Below are 27,322 nucleotides of genomic sequence, written 5' to 3'. Positions count from 1 at the left end.
CAACGTTGGTGAGAGCTTAAGAAGCAAAGATTGGAAGGCAGGGAAGCTAGAGCCTATAAGCGGCGGGCGCCTGATCCCTTGGGCGCTTGGGCCTCTTTGCGCCCCTTGAGGGGCCTTTACAACGCAAGCGACGCCACAGAAGGCCCCGCCAGCAGTCGCCTTTGTGGTTTAGCTGCCTCGCAAACCCCCGTTTACCACACCTCAGGATTGATTTGGATCTGCCTCAACTTCTCGCTCGCCCAAAGCTTGTGCCCACCACCGCACCGCACCGCAACAGCAGCAAACAACAAGAAACGAAGCCCAAAATCAAAACTAGCGCCACTCACCGCATTCGCACACACGCACAAATACTCGCACGCACCCGACCATCATATCTCCTCCATCCGCGCCCTACGACCAAGATCCAATCTAGACTCCTAGTGATCGATTGCCCCAAGCACCGCGCCCCATCTCCTTGTCTTCCTGGATCGTGCACGCATCGCCATTTCCGTTTCCGCCTCCGTCTCCGTCTCCGGTCTCCATCTCGCTCCTCTCCTCTTTCTCTTCCCCTCTGCTGTGCGCGTGTGACTCGATCGACTCGTTATCGACACGACACCATTCTCTCTTCAATTCCTCCCGTCTTTCGACATCAACCACGCCCCGATCGACTTGTGCTCCTCCTAGTTTTTCTTCTTCGTCGAGGGAGCGCCAAAGCCTTTCGCTTTTGCTGCTGCTCCCAGCGACACCTCTCGGCCTAGCAGATGGTCGTCGCCTGAACCCATAATGGCAGGCCGATACACGGCAGAGTTCCTGCTCCATCTGCGCCAGTCTCCACTATGTGTCAAACCTCCAAACCTGCCGCCTCCCGATGAGTGGATGGGGTATGCTTTTTTGTTCCCTTCTCTGTCTGCCTGTCCAACAAACCACCCCTCCCCCCTCCCCGTGTCCATTGCGCCGCCCTTGGTTTGAGCTGCTTTTATCGTCAGATTTCTAACCCGTTATGCTACCTACCAGGCCACCCCCAGAAACTTTTCGCACTCAGACCAAGACGGTGCCCAATGATCGCCTCAAAGGCGGCGACGGCTTGCTTCCGAGCCAGGAGAACAGACGCCCGATGTTGGACCGCGCTGGAGCCTCCTCGCGAAACCCAACAAGTACATCTTCCCCTCTTTTTCTCCGCCTGCCTGCCCGCCTGAGTGCCCCCTGCTAACTTCACCAGCCATCGACGACATTGTCCTCGGGCCCCCTCGCAATAGTTTTGCTTCGGCAACCCCTATGCGCAATAGCCGCGGAGCCGCTGAAGCAGAGAAAGGACTCAAAGAACCTCAAGATCGACCTAGTCGCTTCGGCTTCGGCGCCCGGCCCAGCGAGCCGGAACCTGCCAGCGACCGGTTCAGAGATGGCCGCAACAGCGCGTTCCGCCGACGCGGCGACCAGGACCAGGATAGCGAGGGTTGGAGCACCGTCAAGCCGCGCAAGAGCTTCGGTCACGAAGGAGCCGAGCGCTTCCACGGACGCATGGGCGGCGCCCCACCGGAGCGCTTCCCCCCCAGAGACGAGCGGCGAGTACGGGAGAGAGACGATCGGGATGGAGACGATCGTCGCACCCGTAATCCAGATCGCAACTTGAGAGACAAGGATCAAGAGGAACTGGACGGGCCGCGGAGAAACGGCCTGACGCGAGGCAAGTCTGAGCCGTGGTTCAAAGATAGCACTGGCGCCGGCGATAGCGCAGCTCCAAATAACGCACCCGTCTCGCAGCGGGAGCGCATCGAAAAGGCCAAGAGCTGGCGGGACCGCGATCCCGACGACAAGCCCAACGACAGGCACACCAATGACAGGACCTATGAGCGGCGGTGGGAACGAGAGCAGCGTGTAGAGCGTGAGCCCGAGTGGCTCGACGAGCCCGCGGACGAGAACCCCAAGGGCCATACTGAAGAGGACTTCAAGAAGTTCATGGAGAGCATGAAGGCAAGCCGAGGAGGACCCTCGAAATCAGATGAGCGGCGGTCTGTTGTTCCCGAGAAGCCAGCTCCCGAAGCTTCATTGGAGCTTGATCAAAAGGTGGTCTCGGCACCAGCCATTGAGTCTGGACCGGACAAGTTCTTCGCCGCCTATGGCAGCGCTAGCCTCGATGTCAGCACCCCTGCTTCTGAGATCAAGGAGCCGGTGAGAGCCAAAGGCGGAAAGTCTTCGAGGTTCATGGCCTTCCTTGCTCCTCAGGAAGAAAGCCGAGCGAAGACCGAACCCCCGACGCCCGCAGCTGTGCCTCCGCCTGCCGGTTCGGCAGCCGATGCGCCTCCTCAGAGCGAAGCTGAGAAGGAGGCATTTGCTCTCTTGATCCAGAAACTTCAGAGGTCAGGGCTTGGACCGGTGCTGCAGGGGAGCGGGCCACCTCCTCAGCTTTTCAACAAGTTCCCCGAGCCAAGCCCCGTGGCAGATGTTTATCAAAAGAGCGCCGTTGCCTCGCCAGAACCTTTGCAGCAGTATAGCGGTGAACGCCGTGACGACCCCCGGCTACGTGCACAACAGCAGCAACTGCAGCAGCAGCAGCAGCAGCACCCCCTGCATGATATCATTTCCCCTCGCCCAATGGCGCCCCCCATACAGCCACCTCCGGCTTCGCGGCCAGAGCAAGCCTTGCAGGATCTGCTCGCGCAACGACACCACATTTCCAACCAGGGTAGCAACCGCATGGCGCAAAACTCGGCAACTGTTAACAGCAACACTGAGTTCCTCATGCGTCTCATGCAGAGCCATCGGGAAGCCCCTGAGCCTCCTCGGACTGAGCAGCTCATGGTGCGCATGCCACAGCCAACTAAGCAGGTGCCGCTGGCAAATATCTCGGATCGCGAGCAAGAGTACACACGGGAGAGGAACATGGCACAGCGCCAACAGCAGCAACAGCAGCACCCGCAGCATCAGCAACACCCGCAACATCAGCAGCACCAACAACAGCATCCACAGCTACGGGGACAGATGCCTTCTAATTTTCTTGATGACCAGTTCCATCCCGCGGACGTCGTTGACCCTCGTCCTCAGCAGCAGCAGCAACCTACGCAGATTCTTCAGAGACCGCCACCTCCTGGTCTTGACCAGCATATGCATGCGTTCCAGATTGCCATGGCCGGCGCCGGAGGCGGTATGGGCGGTGTTGGACAGCAACAGCAACAGCCGCTGCAGCAGCAGCTTCCTCCTCAACAGCGTCCCATGATCCCGCCTCCTGGCCTCGTTGGTGGACCGCCTCGTAACGTGGGAATCCCGCCTGGCGCCATGTATCCACCCAACTTTCCCCCGGGGTCCTTCCCGCCGCCATTGCACCCTAGCGGTCCACCACCACCTCCAGACGCGCTCGTCGGTAGTAGGTCCATGCAGCCGCCGCCAGGCTTTTTCGGCGGACCACCGCCTCCGGGTTTTATGCCGCCCCCTGGCATGGGCGTCGGCATCGGAGGTTTCCCGGGTGGACCCGAGGTGCTGTTCAATGCGCCGCCGCCGTTTGATCGCCGGGGCATGCTGCCCCCTGGTGCATATCGGGGCGGGCCTTAATTGTGTCGTGTTTGTGTGTATGTGATGGAAAACGAAGAACGCGCACGTGGATGTGCTTGCAAGAGATGGATGGGAGGAGGGAGGAACGGGTCTGTTGCTACTGCTATTCCCCCTCACTATTGCTATCAATCGGTATTTGGTATCGATACGGGTATTAGATTTTTGGCCTTTTGTAGCGGCCGCAGCGGTGGCTCGGCAGTAGCTGACTTTCTGCGTGGGCGGTGGCAGTAGCGAACAGAGAGCAGGCAGCGGAAAGGGTTTATTATTATCATTATCACTTCTCTTTCTTGGACGAAGGCTGGGAGTGAGTGGGTGGCGAAGAGGGCAGCAAGGGTAAGAGGAAGAAGCCAGAAGCCTTTGAGAAATGTGACACGACTGGCGAGAAATAAAAAAACCACCCTCTCTGGGAAATATTGTAAATCTTTTCTATTTTCCTTATATATTGTTTTGTTTTGTTTCTGATGTACGGTATGGTGGGTGTCCTGGTTGTCTTTGGTATGTGTGCGGAACGGAACTGCTAGCTGGTATTCTTTTGGTTCTTTCCTCTCTTTTTCATTTCGTCTCGTGTGTCGTTTTTTGTTTCTATTTGGTTTGATATCTGGTTTTCTAGGCGCGCTCTCTCTCTGTGTGTGGGGTTCTTTTACAACTAAAAAACTTGGTTTATTTTGGTTCGGACTCTCGACAAGAGGCCTGTCTGTCTTCCTCCCCTCAACGAAGACAAAATCATGATTCCCTTTCCTTTTTTTTCTTCCTTTTTTTTGGCAGTACATATACCAATACCGATACCTATACCTAAGGTAATCTGCTGAGTTAAGTTGAATTGTGTATGTACATACGAGGAATCACTGAGCGAGTGAGTGAGTACCCCGGGTAATTTGCTTCTATTCTCTCAGCGAAAGACGGGTCGGGTCAGGCCTGGCTAGGGTTTGGGTTTGGAGTTGGAGTTAGGGAAGGCTGAGCTATTTACTTCCTAAGGTGTATAACTAAATAATGAATTTAGCTTACCGTGTAAGATAGATAATTATTATTATTCTCGGAGCAGTGAAAAATTGGGCGGGGTGGTGTGGTGATGTGGGCGAATTCTTCTAGACTTGAAAATGGTCTCTGTTTATTTACAGTGTGTGCGGCGTGTAGGAGGAGAAAGGAGAGATGGGTACCTGCCTGAAAACGAGCATATGAGAACCAATATTAGAGATAGTAGAAGGTTGCATCAATAAGGGTAGTCTGTCCTGAGAAAATAGAAAGGGATAGACAGCAACGGGAGAGGGTTGTCTGCGGCCTATAAACAAGCCATGGCCATACTAGTCGTTATTTCATCGAAAGTTTGTAGTTATATAGTCAAGGCCTTGATTCAAAAATACTAACTCGTCAAAATCACTACTGGATGCCAGCATGCTTCAAACAGAACTTTGCTTGTCTCGGGAATTCATTTATACCAAAACAAAATGGTACTTCAGGTAGACAGGCGCTCTATGTAGCCCGTCTACTTCCAAGAATCTATTATACCTAGGTAGTTCAATGACATCATGCATGGCAGAAGAACCACCACCCACTCTCTTTCTCAAAAGAATGCCGCCAGAATGCCCAAAAGAACATGAAGTACATCAGCTGGCGGCCCGATACCCTTTGCAGCACAAGCTAAAAAAGCAGCTGCTCGACCTCGCGGGCTCCTCCTCTACTCGCAGGCGTAAGCAGGCCCCATCCTCCACCGCGAATAAATCCAACCGCGCTCCCCACATACCGTAAGAATTCATTTACAAGTCTTGTGCCTGGGCGCCCGGTGCCTCTACTTCCGGCTCGGCCGGCGGGGCAATGGCCACGCCCTTGGTAACGGGCTCAGGCTCCTCGAGAGCAAGGTCGTTCTTCAGGTCTGGGAGAAACCGGTCGATCCTCTTCCACGTCTCGTTCCACAGCTCTTCTCGCGCCGGGTTCTTGCTGGGCGGGACCAGATAGCTGTTGCTAGACATGATAAGCAGCACATTCTTCAGATTCTCGGGCACCGCCTCCTCCTGCAAGACATGATTAGCTTCCATTTAAAATACACACACAGACACACACGTCAAAAGACATCAGCACAAAACTTACGAGACTGTCTCCCTGGCCGCTGTTCATGAGCCGATCCATGATCTCAATTATCTTCAGCCACAAGTCAAGCATGCCGTCCCACTTAGACAGGATCACCAAGTATTGCAAAAACACCTTGCATAAAAGCGAAGCCGCTTGCACCCTGGTTTCACTCATGCCGTCTCGGTCAGATGAAAAGACCTCGGGCTTCAGCAGCTTCAGAATCAGTGGGAACAACACCTCGCCGAAAATCGCAGTCCACTCTTCGTGGTCGCTCGAAGTCAGTTCCGGAGACAGGAGTGACCTCTGGAGGGACGCGAATGCGAGATGGCGTACTTCGCGACAGGGGTTGGTGCACTGTGTTGTCAGGGCCTGGAATATCGGCAGCCAGTAGGCCGACCACGCTTTGACAGATGTTAGCTGTGTGCACTTTCTTTGGGACCAAGATTCTAGGCAAGGTAGAATCCTCACCTTCGCTGCTTTCGAGATGCGACTGCTTCATTAAATGGGGGATTCGGGATGTCAACCGATATATGTTGTCGATAGCTCTCATGCCCCGAGCTACCGCCGCATTTTCACTGCTTTTTGTCAGCATGCGGAAAAATCGATACTTCGAAGACTAGCCGTGTACACACCTTGCCTTCTCCTGCTTTATTGGGCGAGGCGGAGGCTTTCGTCCTTGCTTCCTGTCTGGCTTCTGTTCTACAACAGCCTCAGCGCTAGCCATGGAAGCAAACTTGTTCAGTAAAGCAAGAGCGGATTCGTAGTTGTCCGCCATGATGGCCGAGGGCGACCCCGAGACTCCGCTTTCTAAAATATCGAACACGCCAGGCGCGGATTCGGGGTTGGTGGCGAGAGTCTGGAGGATGACCCAGAAATCGGGCGACGTCATGATCTCATTCCTCAAAGAGCAAGGCTTCTCGATACATAACTTAAGCCCTCGAAGCACGAGGCCTGACGTCTTTACCAGAACCTCTTTTAAGAAACTCGATACCGTGTGGAGAAGAATGGGAACCCTGATGTAATCAAAGTCCTGTCACATCATAAGCTTGGTGTCCAACAAGGGGACGCCAGGAGGTAGCGTGCGACTCACATAGCTGGCTTGGAGCAAGGTAAATAGATAAAAGGTCGCCCTTTCGATAAGGATCGTGTGGTACCGCGCCACGTCCCTCAAGACGGCTTGAATGGCTTCGACGACTCGTTTCCCGAGAATCTCAACCGTGGTTTGGTCACGGAGCGCCAAGACAGTGCAAAACTCCAAGATGTAGACCAATGCAGGATCGTATATGGTGTTGCTCTGCCGAGCATTCTGGCCATTGGGAGCCGTCGAGGCTGGGCCCTCCGACTTGACTGTGATAACCGCTGTCGAGCCGTTATCATCCGGTATCTCTTCCAACAGTGTGTCTACCAAGGCCTCGAGGCTATGACTAGGAAGTTCCCTGGTTTCGTGTTAGATAGAACATCTTCCATGGTGGTAACTCGGTTGAACTTACGAAACATTGGCAAAAACATCACCCATATGACATTGGTTAACACAGTCCACGGTACATAAGGTGCTCTCCAACTCCTCATCCGACGGCTCGGGAGGATCGTCAGCTGCGTAGCTAGAAATATAAGACGTGAACGCCGAGAAGAACCCAGAATCGCTCTGTTTTGGGCCTCTGTCTATTATTTGCGAGGGGTTTTGAAGCGGAATTGGCGGGAGCGAAATACGGTCGGGCTCGGTTGAGAAGAATGGCGGTATCAAAGAATTTACAAAGAGGTTGAGCCATATACGGATGATCTGGCCACTGTCAGTGCCGAATGGAAGAGAGAGGGAACGGATGTGTGGCTAAGAGAGAAAGGGAACTTACGTGTTTCCAGCTCTTTTGAATAGCATGTTCAGATCCCGTCACCACGCGAAACAGAACCAAAGTAGCCAACTGAGGCCGGACATCTCTTCCAAACTTGACGGCCAGCTCGCTTACCATGACGCTGTTTTCCCCAACCTGAACCTCGGTGTTGAGAGACGTGTTGGACAGGGTGGCAGTGCTCAGCGTCGAAATGTAGCTCAGACGATAGATGATCTCATCCAAGGCCTCGGAATTGCCGTACTTGGTGGCAATCCGCGCGCATTCGTCAAAGCCCGTGATGACCCGCGCATAGACCGTGTCATCAGTCGCCGACATGAAGACGAAGAACAAGCAAGAGACGATGGGGTTCCAGCTCGTCGCAAACATGTCGGCGTCGTAAATGTTTGTGTCGCAGAGGATCAAGGGTCCTGCCGACTCCGTCTTCAAGAGAAGCTCTTTCCAAGCGTAATCAAAAGCGTGCTTGTTGTCGTGCTCGTCAGGAAGAATGATTTCATTAGATTTTATCGCGTCATAAATGTCCTGCAGATACTCAGCAGAGAAGTCTTTGCCGCCATTCTGGCCGCGCAGATTGCGGGCAAAGTCTGCATAGCTCATGCGGGCTTGGCCTTTGAAGTTTGGATTGTGCTGGTCCGTATTCAGCATCAGAATCGCGTATGTGAGAATGAAGACGGCCTCATTATTAGCCACGCCTTCAGGGGTGGAGCTTGCGCAGTATTTTTCCGAAAAGCAGCTCACGATCCGCTCAATCAAAGGCGACTCGCCAGGCAGGCGGAATGTTTCCAAGAGGACTCGTAGGGCCTCGTCCACTCGCTTGTCGGTGAACTCGAGCAGATCCATGAAAGCATTCAGGACGGGCTCATGGCCTTTCTTTGACAGGAAGTCTCCCAGCACCTTCTTGTTAATCCTTGAGGTGCCCTTGAGAAATTTGGCAACACATAGCGGATCGCTAGTATCAGCGATTACGCCCTTGTCCTGCAGATATGCTAGACCTCCCTTTGGGTTCTCGTTAAACTTGCTGGCGCCTTTGATGATGAGCTTTTTCCTGCGTCGCTTTTCCCTGAGCGTCTGCGGATCGGGGTATCCCTCTGTGTCGGGGGGGTTGTCCAGCCTCTCAGCAATGAACTGTATGAAACGCAGAAGCGCGTCGAGACACAAGGGCGGAACGCTCGTCGTGCTCCAGGTCGCGGAGTCTGGCAAGGCGTTTCTCGAAAGCAGACCAATCATATCCTCGCAAAGATCAGTGCGGTTCTCGTCGCAGTCGTAATTGACAAACAGGTCAACCATGAAGGTGGGCATCCGAGCGAGAACACCAATATTTTCGACCATTGCCTGCCGCGCATCGGGTTTGCGCGCCCCGCCCTCCATGCCAAGCTTTTGACGATCTTTGACAGGTACGGGCGTAGAGCGGCCGCTGCTGGCTTGCGATGGCGGCGGCTTCACAAGCTTGGGGGCCTGCGGGATTCCAGAATAAAGGCTCGGGTCTATTCCGGGCTCCCGAGGAATCTCGACAGCGGGGTGAAGACAGGCAACTAGATATGAGAGATAGAGTTCTTGCTGGAGCTTGAGGACTCCCCTGCAAGTGGACAGCAGGGTGCTAGCAACTATCAGGGCTTCTTGTAGCACGGCCATGTTATCAGATCTCACGAGCTGGAAAAGGTGGCAGCACAGCTGGTCCTCAGCAATGGCAGCAAGTGCGGGATGCCGAGCAATTGACGGTCCTGCGACTTCAAAGGCCACATGAATGATGCGCAGGGCCATGACCCTCATCTGGTCGGGGTGCCGGCGGTCGTTGGGGTCGAGAAAGCTCACTAGGACGCGGAAGAGCTCACGGACAGAAGGTAGAGAGTATGGGCGAATATCCACAGACTCGGAGCTGCCGCTGGCCGAGCTTGTGCTGCTTCGGCCGGTATCTCCGCTGGCTTGGGTCTCCGCGCTACTTCTTGCCTTGTCGGAGCTCGACGACTGCCTGGGCTTGGCGAGAGGCTGGAGCGCATCAGTTGGCACAGCCGTCACAGCCGTCACAACTACCATGGCAGGGACGTCGGTGCCGTCGGCCGCGGGGTCCATCTTGATGTTGTCCATGTCGCCGCTGGTCTGTATGTCTAGGGCCTCGGTCTCCTCGCCGGCTTCGACTTCGAGGTGCTTCAGATCCTCAAAGATGATCTGGCACATGCGCACCATGGACGCCTCTGCCGTCCTTCGGAGAACCTCGGAGAACCTCGACCGCGAGCAGATTGTCAGACCCCGTCCCATCATGTCGCAGACGCTCTCGTCGCTAAGGATATCGCCGCCGGGCCCCGATAGCATATGCTCCATGAGGTGGAGGATCATGAGCAGGACAACCTCCTCCTGGGCCGAGTCGCTGATATCGAACTGGCAGTGTGTGATAGCGGCAGACAGGGACTGCATGGCCAGTGCGAATCGGGGGGACGCGGGAGCGATGAAGCCATAGGCGAGGAACTTTTGGGTGGCTCGCAGGGCAAGAACGGTAATAGGGGCTGCGGTGCCCTTTGCCTGGATGATCTGCAGGAAGGGGTAGAGCAGCACGAGCGAGTCGAACTTGTGAATGTCTAGTTGTTGAACTTGTCAGCACATGCCGAGTTCCCTCGAGGCTCCCTGTCTCGGCCACAGAGTCGGAACCTACCCCTAACGCCAGTCAACTCTTGGCGCAGCCTTCCGAAGCCTGATATCAGCGGGTTGTCCTGCATACTCTTGCCCTTCTTGCCCCTCAGACCCCATCGGTTGGCCGCAAGGTCGCCAGGGCCGTCCGCGTTGGCATTGGCAGACGAGGTCTTGCCGTCACGGCGCATTCCCGGTGTCGGGGGCACGAGCTGGATGAGGTTGGGGCTGCCGCCGAGGATGGCCGACACGGACGAGTGCGGTGAGCGGGCATTTTTCTGGATAGCCGACGTGATGGCTATGCATTCGGATATGACGAGGGACACGGGATCAACGGCTACCGAGACGGGACGACTGCGGTACTGCATGCGCGACGACAATAAGGGGAGTCGTCGGGGAGGAGCCGCATGCTGTTGTGGCAGCGCCGTCGCCGTCGCTGGTAAGAGGGTGGGGTCCATGGCTGCGGCAGCATGGGCAGCTCGATTCATCCTGCGTCCTAGCAGGCGGCTGCGGTTGTGTTGTTAATGGTGCTGCTGTCGTCGCCGCCTTCGGGTGCCGTTTCTAGGTTTGTCGACTCGCAAAACGCACGGTGGCCTAGACCGGTCCTCGGGGTCTCGTCCACTGAGATGTTAGAGGCTGGTCAGTTGGCGATTGGTGCGTGGAGCTAGGGAGGGGGGCCTGCACCTGCCTGCCTCAGCCCGGTGCAAACCTGACGGTGTCCTTTTCAGGGGCTGCCTTAGCTACTAGGTAAGGTTGGCCCTGAAGACAGATGCGCTTTGCATGCTCAGAGGCGCCAGAGCAGCGACAAGTTCGGAGACGGGCCGGGACTTGTTGTTCTTTTCACCCGACGACGAGAACAATTTACACGTGTGGTTAAACCACTAAGCACGCAAAAAAAAAAACCTGACTAACGACGGGAGGAGCAAGTGAGCGCGCGGCATTCGTCTCAAGTTTCAATGAAAGCACGGACCCGTATTTATTTTACGTTCGTTTGGAGGAACATTTTAACCTCAATTGGGCATTTCCATCTACACCTTCCATTTATTTTGCGATGGAAGAGAGACTGAATCGTCCATGCACGTATTATTAATCTTCAGATTAGCAGGCATCCTTCATCCAATGCGCCCACTACTCAAGGCAGTTAAACTATGTACAGTACTTGTACAGATACATAATGCCCAGCCCAGAGGATGGTTTGATTTCATTTATGTCACGCGCATTCACAGGGCAACGGAAATGAAGCATTTGATGCAGGGAGGTAAGGCTTGAATTATCTGAAAAGGTCTAATCTCTTGTTTCCTTTGGCAGGGCCAAAAGTCTCTTTTTTATAGTTATGAATAGTGGCAAAAGCTGGTGGCGAAGAATCACATAGCAGCTTCTAGATCTTTCTTGCTCACTAATCCCAATATTGTGACAATTTAAATACAAACAACAACACGAGGTTCTTTCATGCCGGGCCTTTGCTCATTCCGAAAGTGAGATCGCGAAGTAGTGCCGGCTACCAGGTTGATATGTTCTTTTCACCGTAAGCTGTAATTTCAATCAATAGCTTGCTGCCGCCTGCTTCTTCCTGGCCCTCGAACGTCGACGCGGCAACGCCAATGCCTCGCCCTCGTCCTGACTTCATTCATTGTCTGTGCTGGCTCGCGAAATACTTGTGGGTGCGCCGCATAAAGTCGGCGAAGCCAATAGTCTCCCAGAACCTCGACCACCTTTGCAGCTGCTGGAGTGGCCTCGTCGTGTCGCTATATCGGAGCCTGTCTCTCTTTTTGTCTGGAGATGCGAGGTGCTGGCCGAACTGAGCTAGAACACTACCTACGTAACTACCTGCGTCCTACAACTAGCAACCTTCCTACCTTGCTAGAGCACTTTCTCCCGCCGGGTAGATGTAAAATAAATCAAAGGACCGCATAAGAACATGGAATGGAGGGAACATGACTCGCGTGTGATCGGCTTAGTTGTAAAGGGAACCAAAAGACGAAAGCCACCGTCTTCTAATCAACTCGGGTTTGTCAACTACGTCTTCTCCGCCAGACCCCCTTTTTTTTCCCTAGCGCTCCTACTACATAGGCACTGAGTTGATTTTGGTCCTCGTGTGCAGCTTTTCATGCCTGGCGGCCACGACAGTGGATGGAGAGTGAGCGTTTTCACAGCGGCATATTTGATTTTTCTTTCCGTCTTCCGAATGGGTGGACCGCCAGTCGGTCGGAATCAAATTCTTGTACCAAAACACAGCCTTTATTCACGCCATCGACGAGTGCGTTGTGCACAGCAGAAGTTTCAAGATGGGCACTAAGTGCATGGGTTCAAAAAAACGGTGTTCTCACCGAATTGCTAATGCCGCTTTACTTGGCAGTTTTATTTCGTTGATTCTTGGTTCTCAGCTATCATCCTTTTCTTCAACACTACTTTGAAAACACCCTCCAACTTTCCGAGGCTAAGCAGCTTGACTTACTAACATTCTAGTACAATGACGTCCAGGGGGTGGTAGGTGTGGCCTCTCAGATCTACTCGATTGTGTGGGTTTTACTTTTCTCTTGTTTTTTTCAACCCAGCTGCGTTCTGGTCCACCGGCGGCCGAGTCCATGCATCTTTGGAGATTTGCCCTTTTGCTTCTGCCTGTATGTGCACTTCCATAACCAACCGCGCTGCGGGTGATAGGTACCTTGACTGACGTCTTTGACTTAAATTTAGCCCGTTCTCCATCCCCCCCTAGGCTTTTATATGAAACTTTTACCCTTTTCGTGATAAAATAGGTCTTCTGGGTTCCACGCACGAGCTGGTGCCTCTCTCTCTTCGATATATTAACTACATGATATACCTGCCCGTGACTCGTCTTCTGCTGGTTTTGTGAGATACGGAGCGTCCACTGCTTTGTATTGGATTTCTGGCTGCATGAAGCAAACATAAATCTTGCTAGTCAAACGCACATGCCAGGATTGTTATGAGGGAGGAAAAGGGAAAATCACACTAGATTTCAAGGGAGTAAATAACAGGACTTGTAATCGAATCTCTTTCTGCCCTGGACCCCTTAATTCCGGGTCAGCAGGACTTGGATAATTCGGGTACTTAGGGATTTACAATAACGCAGAGATTAAGGTACTGGGGAATACGGAGGGCGTGTAATTTTTCTTTCATTTTTTTTTTTACCACAGCTGCCATCCGGATTTGTAAACTCACTTCCCCCCCTCTTTCCCTCTTGCCACAAGCTCTCCCCGGCTGGTCCCTTGTCCTCCGATATTTTTGTCAACTGGTTCGAGGGGGGGCTGAGATACCCTAAAGGGTTGTTTGCTTCTGCCATTGGGTTTGCAAATCTAGTAGACCGCGGCCGATATGGGCACCTCTTACACCCTGTCCATTCAAGCGGGGCAGATGATTTGCTCCAAGCTCCTGGGATCCACCATCGTCTAACCACCGTTCTATCTCATCGGGGCGTAGTGGCTGGAGGCACAAGACACCTTCATCACCCTCCTGCAGCCGGGGAATGTCCCCGACTTCGCCGTGGCCGAGCCTGGCCTGGGCCTGGGCCTTGACTAAAGTTCCGGCGTCCCCATTACGCTCACCTAGGACTGGTTGTAAGCCTTTGATCAGGGTGGTGCAGGCTCGGCCTACTTTGCCGGTCTCAGCCGCATCTGCCGAGCTGGATCGGAGGCCATAATACCGCCCTTACGGATTACCATCCAAAAACCAAGGTAGTTCTATAGTACCTTTCTCGCGTAGACTTCCAAAAGACTCTAGATGTAAGATATCTTGGACATGGTTCTATCGGGCGAAGATCGGGAGTCGCGTTTTTGTTATTTGATCAGGGCAGCCATCCAAACATTTAACTTTAATTAACGATGTTTGACTCCTTGGCCCCGTATCATCTGGTCTCGGCATAGTTTGTGCTTGCTAGGCCGTAATGATGTTTGACTCCTTGGCCCCTTATCATCCGGTCTCGACATAGTTTGTGTTTGCTAGGCCGTAAAACGGTACGCTCTGAGAATGTTGGATTATGGAGTCCTAAAACTCACTCATTAACCACGACTTTTCCACTACCTCAATGTAGGAGGTAACCAAAAAAGAAACGAGAATGCGACCCACCCAGGTCTCGAACCTGGAACCTCCTGATTCGTAGTCAGACGCTCTGCCATTGAGCCAGCAGGCCGAATTGTTTACGTCAGGATACTTATTACCCAATTGATGGGGAGTATATTGGTTCAAGCTCTATATAAAGTAGCAACCCTGGAGCATTTGTGTTGGAAACAAACCGCTCATCAGGTATCTCAAACAATTGACCAAGTAGAGGCTTGGAATGCAGTCGTAAGATTGCGCCCGAACTTGCAGCAAAAGATTGAATCTCGAAGCTGCAAAAAACGGGTAGCTATCCCTCGCAGTGCGTGTGCTATTGCGTCTGGCAAACCCGTAGTCTTTTTGTCCTAAACAAGCCCAAAACGCCCTTGCCATGATACCGTGGCCCCAAAGACCCGCCCCTAGTGTACATACATAAGATTAGTCTTTTCCGTTTTGGTCTTTCCGGTTAGACATATAACGCCAAGGCAATGATGAGCCCGGTAACCTATCCGTGCTTGCTTGCGGCAACCCGGCCTGAATAAGTCGTCGCTGTTCTTGCGTCACTGCCACTGATATCATTCTGCTTTGCAACAAGCTAACAAGGTTGAGACAATCATATCTTCCTGTCTTCCTTCTTCGTCTCCTTTTGAACAAACTTTGCTGACGCCTCGACCTTCTCCTTTTCAGCTAGTTTCTTAGCCGCCGGGTTTTCGGCAGAAGGCTTGTTGGCAATGGGCTTTTCGACAGCTGCCTGATCAGCAGCAGCTTTGCCCGGGGCCGGTTGGGCGGGCTCAGCATTCGCCTTTTCTTTGGGCGCCACGTCTCCGGAACCCGTCTTTTTGTCTTGAGACACAATGTTGTGCATCTCGCTCTTGTCCTTCTCCCACTGGCTTGTGGCGTCGCCGAATGACTCCTTCAACTTCTTTGCCTTTTCGGCTTTATCTCTCTCTTCCTGCTCTCGAGCGAGTCTCTCTTGCTCCATCGCCTGTTGATTGATCCATTAGCTCAAAAGTCTTCAGAGACAAAACACTGGGGACCTGTGCTTACCTCCATGTGCTTGATATCATCCACACTTGGCTCGTACATGTGCCAAATTGTATAGTGAGGCAAACCAACGACCGAGAACTGCATCCTCCTAGCCATCTGTAAAGTTATTAGTTATAAAAGTACATCCGCGACAGTGTTCGTGGCTGGCAGTGACTTACCTTTCCGAACCCTTCAGTTTCGGCATGCTTTTCAAAGCTGAAGGCGGGGAAATGGACACCATGTCGAAACACTTTGGCCTTTGCCAAAATGCTAACACCCCCGACGCCGTCGATCTCCATCTCCATGTCGGGATCGCCGTAGGGGTCCCGGAGGTATGCGAGATGGGGCCGCCAGGTCGCATACTCGGCATAGCCCTCCACGATGACGGCGTCTTCGTCTAGCGTATCTGCAAGTGCTAGGGCGGTTTCTGATTCTTGCCAAGAGTTGAGATCATATGGCTGCTCTCCACCGAGCCAGTCAGGTAGTGGGCGCCACACGTCTTGGGACACACGATTAGCAAACGTAGCAAGAATCCATATTCGGCTGCGCTGGGGGACTCACTTGGTACAATCACGTCCTTGTTGTGGCGCATCAGGTCTTCGAGGATGGTGAACGGAGCCGTCTCGACATCGACATCCCTCCAGTAGACCCACGAATGAGAGGGCCGTAGCGCCGCGCTCAGGAGCCAGTTCCTTGCCTGTGCCATGAGCTTTCTCCTGCTCGCCTGGGCTTCGAAGCCGTGGCGACTCTCGACATCCTGGTTAACCTTTTGCCCGAAGTCCTTCTCGATAATGGAAATCTCGCCGTAGGGCTTTGTGTCGTCTTCATCGGCCTGGATCGCTTCGAGGTTGTTCGTCAGGACCTCTAATGTTCTGTCCTTGGAGTCGGAAACGAGGAATGCAAGGTCGATCAGGTGGTGCGGGTAGGTAAAATTGCGCAGGTGCGAGAAGAACATGGGCAGGTGCGGTTCGGCGTCGCGCAGCGGCACACAAAGCAGTATCCTCTCCTCGCGTTCCCACCCTCTTGCGGTGCCCTGGACATTAGACAGGTCGTAGTACCGCACTGTTTCCAATTGGAAGTCGTCTCCGGTGGATAAGAGGCTGAAGGAGAAGAGGGAGAAGATGGAGCTGCGGGGCCAGACAAAGAGGCCGAAGAGAGTGACGGTGGCGACGGCTATTCCGAGCCGCACGAGAAGTCGCTTTCGTCTCCGGAGCGCGGGTGTGGTGCCTCTGGGTTGAAATCTGGCGTCGGGGGAAGACGAGGTGTCGGGTCTCAGTCAGCCGGTCGGCCTCGGGAAGGCAAGGCAAGGCGCAAGGGGGCATAGGAATGGACGGAAGCGAGAGACATACCTGTGGGGAGAGATCTCAAATGTGTTCCCCCGCGGATACCCATTGGAATATCCGCTCACATGATGTCGAGGGACCGCCTTTGACCCTGACGACGATGTGAATGGCAGCATTGGCGGTGCACTGATGTGGGCGCGGGCGCGGGCGCGGGCGGCCTGGGCCTGGACTGAAAGCTACTCCCTTTGCGCGCGGCCTCGAAAAAGTCCAGCGTGCACGCTCCCGTTGTGCGCTTCCGTGGTGCCTGTGTATTTCGTCTCAGCAGGACCTGATCTTTGCGAATTCAACGGCGTCTAGGTAGGTTCTCGGTCAATGCATCGTTGGTTATGAAAGGCAGGCAGATGGCGGATAGGGAGCGGCAAGCGATGTCCTTCACGTTGTGCAGCTGCTGTTAGCAGGTTGGCAAAAGGTGTTTGCACCAGCCTCACCCCCAAGGATTGTTCAAGTGGCGTTTTGTTTCTGGTGACAGGCTTGGCTCCTTTCGTTTCATAAAGCTGAAGCACAAAGCAGGTACCTACCGGGTACATGTCAGCGAGGTCCTTCTAGCCAGTCACCAGGCTGCGATCCAACCCAGACTCATCCTGCGAGCCGCCCGGAAAGAGGTACATGCCCCGTAGCCCCCACCGACCAACGTAACCCGAATTACGCACTCGATCGCCAAAGATCTTGCCCGATCCCCAATGCAGCCACCTGATGTTCAATTAAGTTCCCAACTTCTGGGGGCCGCTGCAACGGTCTGCCGGAAAAGGCCACCACTTTCACGTTCTTTTCCAGATTGAGCTTCGTCCACATCCGTTGGCATCGATTGTAAGTAACATTGTAATTTAATTGTATTCTTGGAGATGCAAACTGCATGATTATTTCCCAAGGTCAAAATCGAGTATCGATTACAGCAATACCGATTCGCTATCTATTTTCTCAGAGAGACGGGAAGGAACAATTCCGGAACCCGTCCGCCGCAATTTACAAGCAATACCGGCACAAGTTGTAGCGGACAACCAACGAGAAAAGCAAAAGATGCCGCTCGAGACTGTGTCCCAATATTTTGTCAAAGCTACATCGGAAATGAGAAACACGGAATACCTGAGTGCAGCTTCAAGTAGGCTAGATAAGAACATTGCTCAAGTCAGCATGGGTTGCGATTGCGACTAAGAACAAGATGATGTGAATTTGCAAATCAGACAGGCCGTTTTAACTCAACACCATAACTGGCCTGAGGCGCCTATGCATCAAAACGGTGCATGGGAAACTCGAGCACAGAAGCCAAATTACACCCTAAAAGATAACACCACAACTAGTCATCACACCCCAAAAGGAGTGCTGTAGTGCGGATGGATGGCTCAGCCAGCGGGCATCGTTGAATGGATAGACTATTGTCATCATCAAAGGAAAAATGTCCAACGACATCAACACTTACAAGTGGCAGAGCAAAGGCGGGCAGATACAACAGTACCTTTGATCGGATAGTGATAATAAACCTGGTTGGAGGTTAGCAGAATCCTGAGAGAATACAATTATGACTTCTAGAGGTAGAGAGTAGATCAGAGAGTTTTTTGGTATAGGGTATCTTTCATTCTTTTTCAGAAGCAGAACTGTAATATATGGTTTCTCATCATGGACATAGGGCTGAGCTCAAAAATCAAGAGAGAATAAAGCCTTACCTGGTACAATTTGACGGGCGGGCAGATTGGTGATTGGTATGACTGTAAACTTTTTGACTCTTTAGTCTAGGGCACACCCAATAATTGGGGAGACAAGACGATGTGGGCAAAAGGCTGAGTCAGATGGTAGTGCATGTGTTCTTCGCTCATTGAAAATCGCGTGAACTGTGGTATAGAAATTCTTCATACCAGTGGGAGAGGGGAGGGGGTAAAATTGAGGACTCGACTTACTCTGCCTATCACCGTTCGCTCTCGAGCCCGCTTCGCCAGTGTTGGGGCTCGAGAGCGAAAGACTACCCACCAAGAATGCAAGGAAGCTGGGCCCGTTAATGAGCACCTCGCAATGCGATAATTGACGGATGGCTAGCCACTTGGAGCACAAAGATTCCGGACATTGCGCCTCCATTGAAGCAGCTAGCGATGTCGTGCCATGTCGGGCAGACTGTGATGTGTTTGAGGAGGAAAAATTGGTAGTTGAGCGGAAAATTTTCTGGCTTTAACAAGAAAAAATTCTAGCCTGTGGCGGTGCTGGTGGGGAGAGCCTCAGGTGGGGCAGTTGCAAAAATAAAGTTTCGTAACCGTGCATTGTGGCTTGATCGAACTAGAGCCCTGGGAGGCGAGGCAGATGGAGCAGGACGGAGTACCTTAGAAACTACATAGAGTTAGAAGGTTAGGGTGTGCAGCGCTATTATCAACCTAGAAAATACTTAATAACTATGTAACATTGTTCCGCAATAATCTACACCCCATTTTTTGTAGGTACCTGACCTACCTAGGTAGGTAGGTAGGTACTTGAGCACTTCTCCGGTATTGAGTAGTCGGACTCGGTCACGGCGAAGTCGGGGATGTGCTCTAAGGGATGCCTTTTGCCGATTTACATATACTTTTTTTTTTTTTTTTTTTTTAAATATCCATGTATTTTTTTAAGTTGTTTACGTTGGCTTTTGAAAATTTGAAGTACCATACCCCACCCCCCAACGGATTACCCTAGCAGTGGATCACCCTTTTACACCGAAACTCTCCCTTTTTGAACAACAATACCGTAGTCAATTTAGACCCGCTAACCTCGGCACCCCAAAACACTAATCGCTCCAGTTCCTTCCATCACCTATTTAACGCAAGCGAAGCAATTGCTCTACAACACCCTTTCCTTCCTTCCGTCGCCAACAAGCAAACGAGCTCTACCTCTACTCCTTGAAGTCGCCCTGGGTGCACCAACATTTCATCTCCATCAGCCATCCATCCGCCTAAAAGAAGAAGGAAAATTCCGAACCCTCAATAAGTGGTTCATGACACTGGGGACCATATTACTAGGCGGCGAGGTTCCCGCAGAGCCGCAAGAAGAAGAGATGGAAGAAGAAGACGACGACGAGGATGTTGCAGATGATGATATTATACCTGCAAGAAAGACTAGATCTGGGCGTGCAGCTAGGGTGCTTGCACAATATATGGATTGAGCGATCAGTTAGCTACATTTTGCTATATTTTGCTTATAAATGGCTTCACAATTGATTGTGGTATGGTTGTTCAAAGATTCAGTATTTTGGTGTAAATCGTAATCAGGTGGTATTGGTGTTGGTGATGGGAGATATGGAAGCTGAGAAGTGCTACAATAGTGGCAACCGGCAAGAAGTGGTATAAGGCGAGCTCCACGAGAACCCCTCGTATCCTGTTGGTGTGCAAGACCTCGGGCTTTGATGGCTGGGACGGCGTTGCGATGGTTAGGTTGTGACTGCGGCGAGAGAGCTTGAGAGAGTGCTGGTTCGGCTGCAGCGAGAGAGCTTGAGAGGTTACGATGGTTTGGCTGCAGCAACTGAACAGCCTGAGAGTATCACCTAGATAGTTAGAACGTCGGGACAAATAATATAAAGTAAATTATCCTCGGGAAGGATCCAAAGAATACTGACTACATAAAGATTCGTCTTCTTTATAGACAACAAGCAGACACAGTTCTATATACGGGGTTTATTCCATATAAGGAAGATAGCCAACCACTGCATATGTCATATGCCATCAACTACGTATTCGACGGGTAACCCTCCCTGATAAGGCATCATTTTACAACGCAATCTCATTAATCTTTTAACAATCAGTCCTGGGCACAATGTAGCATTGTACTTGTCAAGTGTGCTTGTCAAACGCAAGTTCTAGAACGACAAACGGGGACACATGGGGACACATGAGCCCATTGACGTGGCCTGCGCATTGTTGGCCATTTACCGCTGATGAAGGATTTCGTCTCTATAAAAGCCCAACCATTCCCCTCGAAAGTCGAAATCCCAGGCCGACCCCAACATACATCGTTTTATTAAGCATTCACCCTCGGAAATCACCAAGCTTCCAAATAGCAAAATGACCCGCCGAATCATTGGTCTCTTCCTATTTATGCTGCCCATCTGGCTGGTGGCGTCCTGGAACTGCACCCAAGTCTCGTACGATGCTCTCGAATCCACCAGAGATCACAGCACCTGGCCGTTTGTTGGCCGGCACGGTCTCTACGCTTATACTCTGAATGGCCAATGCATCTACGTTGATGGCTCTCCAGGCGGCACATTTGCACGGCAGCACCCCAAGCAGTTTGCCAACTTTATGGGGGCCGTTCACGAATTCCAAAACAGCTCGCCTGACCCTCTCGACTTGGACCTTTCGCATCCAGCGCGGAATCGTCCTTGATAGAGCGACCTGGCGCCATCTGATGGCCAGGCGTATTGCGGCCAGGTCTGTGAAGGGGGGTTTTCTGTTATGGGTGCTGATGACGGCTCTCGGGTTTCCGCTATTTACTGCATCGAGTGCGAATGCAACATGCTCAGTGTGCATTGTAGCGACAGCCAGTGTGCCTCGTTTTCGAGATGCAAGTAGGGGTGCGTATGTCAGATACTTGCTGCCTGGGTTGGTGGTACCTTTGCAAACCCCAAAGAGGAACCAGGGGATGATTCAGAGTTGAGCAAACAAATACACCAGAGGTCGGTGCCGTCAGTGGGGGGTGGGGGGGGTTTGTTTTCGCAAAGGACTTCGCATGCATGGTACGGATACAAGCCTAAGACATCTGAGATACCGTACCTACCCCTACGTTTCACCCTCCAAACAAAAGTAGTACACCATCTCTGAAGAAATGCAAAAAAATTACTGTGTTGGCCAAGTTTACCATGTACCCGTATTTTCGTCGTTGGCACTTGGATTGAAGTTGGAGCATAAAATGGATCACGGATCAAATTCTTGGCATTATGGATACCTTACCCAATTCTGCGGAGAGGGAAGATCACGTGCCACAACGGGGGCAACCAGAGAACGGGGATCTCTGTTGGTCCGTGCTTTCCACGGCCAGACCTTGCTTCAGGTACCGACCGACAAACAGATTTCAGAAGTCTTTTCAGACTGTAGCGACACTCACTCACTCATCCAAGAAATTTCGCTGCAACAGAAGGCATAAGCAAATCCCTGCAGATATTATCCCATCCGTTTCACTCTCGTCAAAAGGGGATTTCATTTCGGCAGGGAGGACCTCTAACCAGTCGAGGGCGGCATCATCAAAGACTGCTAGGGTGACATTTTACATTTTCGGTCAATCGCTTCACCCTTTCACACACCGCACACACCATGAGCGACAGAAGACGCATCAATGGGCCTGTCGGCGCCACAATACCTCCAGCTTCTGAAGATGGAGCGAGCCGCGAAGTGGCGGGGTCAAGAGGCGGCAGATCTAGGCCTCCAAATGCAATCCGCAAAATGTGTAAGACTTTACGCGCACACGCCATCACACTGCACAATAAAGATACAATAAGACTAATACTCCCTAGACCTGAAAACCGGTGTCACCCCGTCCGCTTCCGGGTCTGCCTACCTAGAGATTGAGACATCGGGAAGGAGCGGCGTTTCTGGCCTGAAGCTCAGCTGCACCGTCCACGGGCCAAGGTCTCTACCGAGATCGAGCCCCTTTTCACCACACATCATCCTCTCCACCCACGTCAAATACGCCCCGTTTGCGACGAGGCAACGGCGCGGCTATCTCCGCGACCCGTCGGAACGAGACCTCGGCACCCACCTCGAGGCCGCTCTGCGCGGCGCCATCATCGCCGACCGATGGCCCAAGAGCGGCGTCGACATCATCGTGTCCATAATCGAGGGCGACCAAGACCGCGAGACCTCCAAAACCCAGGGCGACGAGTCGTGGGATCTCATGAACGCCCTGAGCGGCTGCATCACCGTCGCCTCGGCCGCCCTGGCCGACGCCGGCATCGATTGCATCGACACCGTCGCGGGCGGCGTCGCCGCCCTCGTCAGCGACAAGGGCGACGGCAACCCCAGCATCGTCATCGACCCAATTCCCTCGGAGCACGACAGGATCTTGGCCGCCTGCTGCATCGCCTACCTGCCCACCAGAGACGAGGTAACAAATCTGTGGTTCAAGGGCGATCTGCCTGCCTCGGACGCCGAGCTGTACACGAAGCTTGTCGAAAAGGGGATACAGGCATCTGCGAAAGCAAACCGCGTGCTTGTCGAGTGTCTCGGCGAGACTGTGGGATGAGGAGCCCCCCGTGTCACAGCATTATTCCTTCATTTTCTACATTCCATGACATAGGGTCGTGGTCTCAACCTGCGGCTCTTTGGTTGCTTTTTGCCCCCCCCCCCCCTCTTCTACGATGGGATATACCTGATATGATATACACATAGAGACTCTTCTGATTTCGTATCCAAGCATTCTACCAATTGCCAGAGACGGGATGGTGAATGTAGGAGGCGATGTAGATTCGCTTTGCATTCTACCAGGGACAATACCTTGCCACAAGCGGTTTACAAAGTGCAGAGCAGACTACCTTGTGATGATTGCGCCTCGCCTCGGTAAGACTGTGTAATAGTGTGGGGCTGCCCATCACGCTCCGGTATAAACATTCACGCAAAAACTACAGCCAGCGCTGGCGTGATGTGCGTAGCTGAAACGACGCCCATAAGTCTTTCCAGTCGCAGGTCGATAGCGAGCTCAAGCCGCTATCTTAGATTTAGACTTGAGGAAGTCAACTAGCTCGGCTGCGTTATCGACTTCGCCGTCGATGGCACTTGACGGCCCGAGTCTGGTGTAGAAAGGTGACTCGAAGCGTGCCGGGAAGAAGCCAGCATATTCCCAATCGAGAATCGCGGTGATCTTCAACGTCTCGGGGTCGACGACGACGTTTGGCTGCGAGAGGTCGTTGTGGCAAAAGACGTAGTCGTTGTGCTCGGAAGACTGTAGCCGCTAGTCGTCCTCCTTAGGCTCCGTGCACTGCATGATCCGATACGGGGGAATGACGATATGCCAGACGGCCCGCCCATCCTGTTGGACGTCAACGTCTTGAGCTTGGCTAGGTGGAGCTGGAGCTCTTCTGTCACGGTGGCCTTCTGGTCATCCGAAAGTTTTGACATAGATACCTTCCACATACTGTGATGAGGTAGTATGCACCGTCGTCCTCGAAGTCGCTGTACACGGCCGGCACCGGGATATCGGTGTGAGAGCGGACATATCTCAACGACTCGGCCTCGTTCTTCAGGCGCTCCATGCCGAGTCGAGGCACGTGGAGACCGCGGTATTTAGTCTGGAACTCTCTGGATCGCAGGCTCCTCTTGACGAAGGAGCCTTCACGTTGGTAGTACTTTCTCTCAAACAGGGCAGACTGGTCAGTAGGCTCACACTGTACAGAATGTCAACTAGGTATCCATATGGGTATTCGTACATGATCCCGACTATAACTTCTCAGCCAAACATATGCACTTGCTTCGAATAACTTTTGGGCACAACATGTTAACGGCTGTTCTGGCTCTCGTCAAATCAAGCCCAAGGCGTGTGATCTCGAAGCGGTTCAGAATCATAATGTCCTTGGAGTTGTCGGGAGGCCTGTAAAGTAAACTTGAGCTGCCCTGGACTTAAAGAGCTCGCAATTAACTAGTCCATGGGGATTCACTTATCTATGTGTACTACTGTCGCATCGTTTCGGCCGGTCTAGTTCTTTGGGCTTAAAGTGGTAAAAATAAACATAAATTTGACCGTGTTGCTAGGTAACTTGAACTTTGTGAGTAAGCTGGAAATGCGATTGTAAATGCAGTACACACAAACACGAGGTCAAGCCGTATCCGTCCCTTCGGAGGGGTCAAGAGTGGTAAATAGAGGATGAAACGTTGTCGTTGGTTCCATCTTTTTATTTCCTGGTTATCATTCTAATCATCCCACGCCAGCCGTCCAGATGATGGCGGCGCCTGGAAATACGCAGCGAAATACGCAGAGGATTACGTGTTCCTCGGAACGGATCAAGTCTGAGGTGACAATCACTCTCCATGCAGGCCGATCTTTGGCGGCCACGTAAACTCTGGGTGGATCATAGTGTCTGGCTGCATGCATATTGACTGTACCGAGCACACAATTATCAGGTGACTACGCCGTGCCACACAATCCAGTGCACTGTGGGCTCCTGGTGCTACGAGGCCCTGTAACCGTAGACCTTCCATCTTTTAGTTGGCTAGATCCACCCACAGCGACGCTCATCCCGGCGGGCCGCTGAAAACACGCTGCCAAGCCGTGCTGGATTGTTGTCGCCGCCAGCGATCGCCCCCTATTACGTGATCGTGCCTATTCAGCTCAACGCAGTCCTCCGAGCCGTCTTCCTTCGTTTCGAGCCACCGCGATAATAATCAATCCTCTGGACACTCTCGCTCTTGCAACTATCACGCCTCGCCTATATGATCATCTAATCAATCCACAGATTGTTTTCTCGCTCGCTCCGTCCTTGTTGTCACCCTAAAACTGCAGCCTCCGATTCCCCGCGAGCCTTCTCGCCGTGCGCGCGCATAACTACCGCAAACAGCTGCCGACGCCAACGACGAAAATCAATTCCAATGCACTGAGGGCCGACTTTCTCTCACGCTTCGAAAACCTTTAGGACCGATCTGACCTCAACCAGTCAGCGCGCGACCGATTCTCTTCCAGATGGGGAAAAAATGTAGGAGCATTTGCCCATTTCCTTCCTGCTGTGTCGCTGACCCAGACTCGCAGGGCGATGGGGTGTCATTCTCGACGCCGGATCGTCAGGCACACGACTTCACATCTACCGATGGAAAGACCCAGAGAAGGCGCTTAAGAATGCATCCAAAAAAGAACATGGGAGTCTGCCGCGGTTGGTGACGGAAAAGAAATGGACTAAGAAGATTCGCCCCGGCGTCTCTGAGTTTGGCGACAAGCCCTCTCGGGTCGGCCCTGAACACCTGCAGTCCTTGATCGACCATGCCCTAAAGATCATACCCGAAGACAAGATTAAGGACACGCCCATCTTCCTAATGGCTACGGCCGGGATGCGCCTACTTCCTGATTCCACACAGGCCTCCCTGACGAACCAAATCTGTCGCTATTTCCAGGAAAATACCGACTTTTCCCTCCTAGACTGCGGCCTGCACATCCAGGTAATACCAGGCGAAACCGAGGGGCTGTATGGTTGGATTGCCTCGAATTACCTCTTGGGAGGCTTCGACAAGCCCGACAGTCACCAGCACGGGAAGGGCCACCATACGTACGGGTTTCTCGACATGGGTGGCGCATCAGCACAGATTGCATTTGCTCCCAACTCGACCGAGGCCGAGAAACATTCAAACGACCTGAAGCTGCTGCGAATGCGCACCATCGACGGCTCGGCGTCTGAATATAAGGTCTTCACTGCCACATGGCTTGGATTTGGCGTTAACCAAGCACGGGAATCATATGTTCAGAGCCTTAGGGAACTGTATACGCCTTCTGCAGAGAATGAACTCCCTGATCCATGTATGCCAAAGGGGCTACGGACAACACTGGACGGCGATCAAGTTGGAGGGCACAGGACAGATGTCCTTACTTTACTCGGCACGGGGGCGTTCGATGAATGTTTGAAACTAACCCACCCTCTGCTCGGGAAGGATAAGCCATGCCGGGACCAACCCTGCTTACTCAACGGCCAGCATGTGCCGGCAATAGATTTTGACGTCAACCACTTCATTGGAGTGTCGGAATACTGGCATACAACACACGGTGTGTTTGGAGGCGAGGGCGACAAGGCGTATGACTTCAAGACGTATCAGCAAAGAGTAAAGGATTTTTGCAGCCGGGATTGGGACTCTATCGTACCCAAGCTCGACACACGGAAGAAAGTGGACGCCAAGATTGCACAGGAGGCTTGCTTCAAGGCTTCGTGGCTGATTAACGTGCTGCATGATGGCATCGGGATCCCGCGCATTGGCATCGAGAAGCTGCCGGCAGCCAACGTTTCCAAAGGCGCTCTCGAACACGCCAAGCAGCAGGGCTTCCTGGACCCCTTCCAGCCCGTCGACAAGATTGGCGACATCGAGGTCAGCTGGACGCTAGGCAAGATGGTGCTGTACGCGGCCGGCCAGATACCGCCCAAGAGCGGCGACGACAGGTACCCCGTAGGGTTCGGCAGCAACGCCGCAGAGACGATACCTTCAGACTTCCAATTCGCCGGGTCCAGCTGGCATCCGCACGGCCACGTCAACGAGACGCACGACGGCGACGACGACTGGGACCTCGAGGCCGAAGACCTCCTTGACAAAGCCAAGTCGAGGTCGGCCTCGGGCCTCCTTATCTTCTTCCTGCTCTTCGTCGTGCTGCTCTACTTCTTCCGCACGAGGGAGCGGCGCATGCGGCTGTACGGCAAGGTGAACGCACTGTTCTTCCACCGGCCGCGGCGGCCAGGCAGCCCCAGGAAGGGCGGCGGCGGGCGCGGCTTGTCCATCATCACCAACAAGCTTTTTCGGCGGCCGTCGGCCATGTACGAGCGCGTTATGGAGGAGGGTGATGCAGATCACTTTGAGCTGGGCGATGTCGACTCGTCGTCGTCATCCGACGGCGGCGACAACGACCACTCGGACTCGAGCGAGGGCTCCGGCTTCGGCCGCACCTCGGGTCTCGCCACCCCCAAGGTCAACCTCACCGAGTTCGAGCCCACGCCCTCGGGCTCGGCCCTCGACCGCAGCGGCCTCGTCGTCAGGACCGACAGCAGAGACCGCCTCCTGCCTAGCAGCCTGCAGATGCTCCACGCCGGCAAGCGGAGCCGCGCGGGCAGCCCCACGCGCCAGAAGAGCCCGCTCATTTCGCCGCTGCAGCAGGACTGACGGCATACGGCAGGCATCTTCTGTTCAATTCACCGTGTTTGAGTTTTCTTGCTTTGTA

General features: G+C 53.1%; 8 protein-coding genes and 1 non-coding gene across 9 annotated transcripts; 3 read left to right on the top strand and 6 right to left on the bottom strand.

The window, feature by feature from the left end:
• Positions 1–762: 762 nt before the first annotated feature.
• On the top strand, positions 763–3,525 carry B0T26DRAFT_739555 (uncharacterized protein; the record flags this gene model as incomplete). The annotated part of the gene is made up of 3 exons (XM_060443728.1): positions 763–860; positions 994–1,133; positions 1,199–3,525. The coding sequence occupies 3 exons, from the start codon at positions 763–765 to the stop codon at positions 3,523–3,525; spliced, it is 2,565 nt and encodes an 854-aa protein (XP_060298209.1).
• A 62-nt stretch (positions 3,526–3,587) lies between these two features.
• On the bottom strand, positions 3,588–4,599 carry B0T26DRAFT_211494 (uncharacterized protein). The gene has a single exon (XM_060433800.1). It carries the CDS (start codon positions 4,293–4,295, stop codon positions 3,651–3,653), a length of 645 nt encoding a protein of 214 aa, XP_060298208.1. The 5' UTR covers positions 4,296–4,599; the 3' UTR covers positions 3,588–3,650.
• A 680-nt stretch (positions 4,600–5,279) lies between these two features.
• B0T26DRAFT_641174 (uncharacterized protein) lies at positions 5,280–10,519 on the bottom strand (the record flags this gene model as incomplete). Its single annotated transcript, XM_060437304.1, has 8 exons — positions 5,280–5,534; positions 5,611–5,993; positions 6,061–6,167; positions 6,225–6,622; positions 6,683–7,016; positions 7,083–7,372; positions 7,443–10,012; positions 10,087–10,519. The coding sequence occupies 8 exons, from the start codon at positions 10,517–10,519 to the stop codon at positions 5,280–5,282; spliced, it is 4,770 nt and encodes a 1,589-aa protein (XP_060298207.1).
• A 3,617-nt stretch (positions 10,520–14,136) lies between these two features.
• On the bottom strand, positions 14,137–14,208 carry B0T26DRAFT_t88. The gene has a single exon. It is a non-coding gene; the product is annotated as a tRNA-Arg (tRNA).
• A 519-nt stretch (positions 14,209–14,727) lies between these two features.
• B0T26DRAFT_641581 (Anp1-domain-containing protein) lies at positions 14,728–16,599 on the bottom strand (the record flags this gene model as incomplete). The annotated part of the gene is made up of 5 exons (XM_060437356.1): positions 14,728–15,099; positions 15,162–15,257; positions 15,320–15,639; positions 15,702–16,381; positions 16,490–16,599. 5 exons carry the CDS (start codon positions 16,597–16,599, stop codon positions 14,728–14,730), a joined length of 1,578 nt encoding a protein of 525 aa, XP_060298206.1.
• A 3,600-nt stretch (positions 16,600–20,199) lies between these two features.
• B0T26DRAFT_211324 (uncharacterized protein) lies at positions 20,200–21,308 on the bottom strand (the record flags this gene model as incomplete). Its single annotated transcript, XM_060433799.1, has 2 exons — positions 20,200–21,044; positions 21,209–21,308. Coding segments are annotated over 2 exons (621 nt in total), but the record flags the coding sequence as incomplete, so codon positions are not given.
• Positions 21,309–21,741: 433 nt separating this feature from the next.
• B0T26DRAFT_641911 (3' exoribonuclease family, domain 1-domain-containing protein) lies at positions 21,742–22,669 on the top strand (the record flags this gene model as incomplete). Its single annotated transcript, XM_060437390.1, has 2 exons — positions 21,742–21,874; positions 21,942–22,669. 2 exons carry the CDS (start codon positions 21,742–21,744, stop codon positions 22,667–22,669), a joined length of 861 nt encoding a protein of 286 aa, XP_060298204.1.
• Positions 22,670–23,122: 453 nt separating this feature from the next.
• On the bottom strand, positions 23,123–23,675 carry B0T26DRAFT_749700 (uncharacterized protein; the record flags this gene model as incomplete). The annotated part of the gene is made up of 2 exons (XM_060445141.1): positions 23,123–23,365; positions 23,559–23,675. The coding sequence occupies 2 exons, from the start codon at positions 23,673–23,675 to the stop codon at positions 23,123–23,125; spliced, it is 360 nt and encodes a 119-aa protein (XP_060298203.1).
• B0T26DRAFT_739550 (nucleoside phosphatase family-domain-containing protein) lies at positions 23,674–27,264 on the top strand (the record flags this gene model as incomplete). Its single annotated transcript, XM_060443727.1, has 2 exons — positions 23,674–23,686; positions 25,163–27,264. The coding sequence occupies 2 exons, from the start codon at positions 23,674–23,676 to the stop codon at positions 27,262–27,264; spliced, it is 2,115 nt and encodes a 704-aa protein (XP_060298202.1).
• Positions 27,265–27,322: the final 58 nt, after the last annotated feature.

Source organism: Lasiosphaeria miniovina, assembly GCF_030549165.1.
Source record: "Lasiosphaeria miniovina strain SMH2392-1A chromosome Unknown B0T26scaffold_3, whole genome shotgun sequence".
NCBI classification, from domain to species: Eukaryota; Fungi; Ascomycota; class Sordariomycetes; order Sordariales; family Lasiosphaeriaceae; genus Lasiosphaeria; species Lasiosphaeria miniovina.
This window is presented reverse-complemented; position numbering and strand designations above follow the sequence as displayed.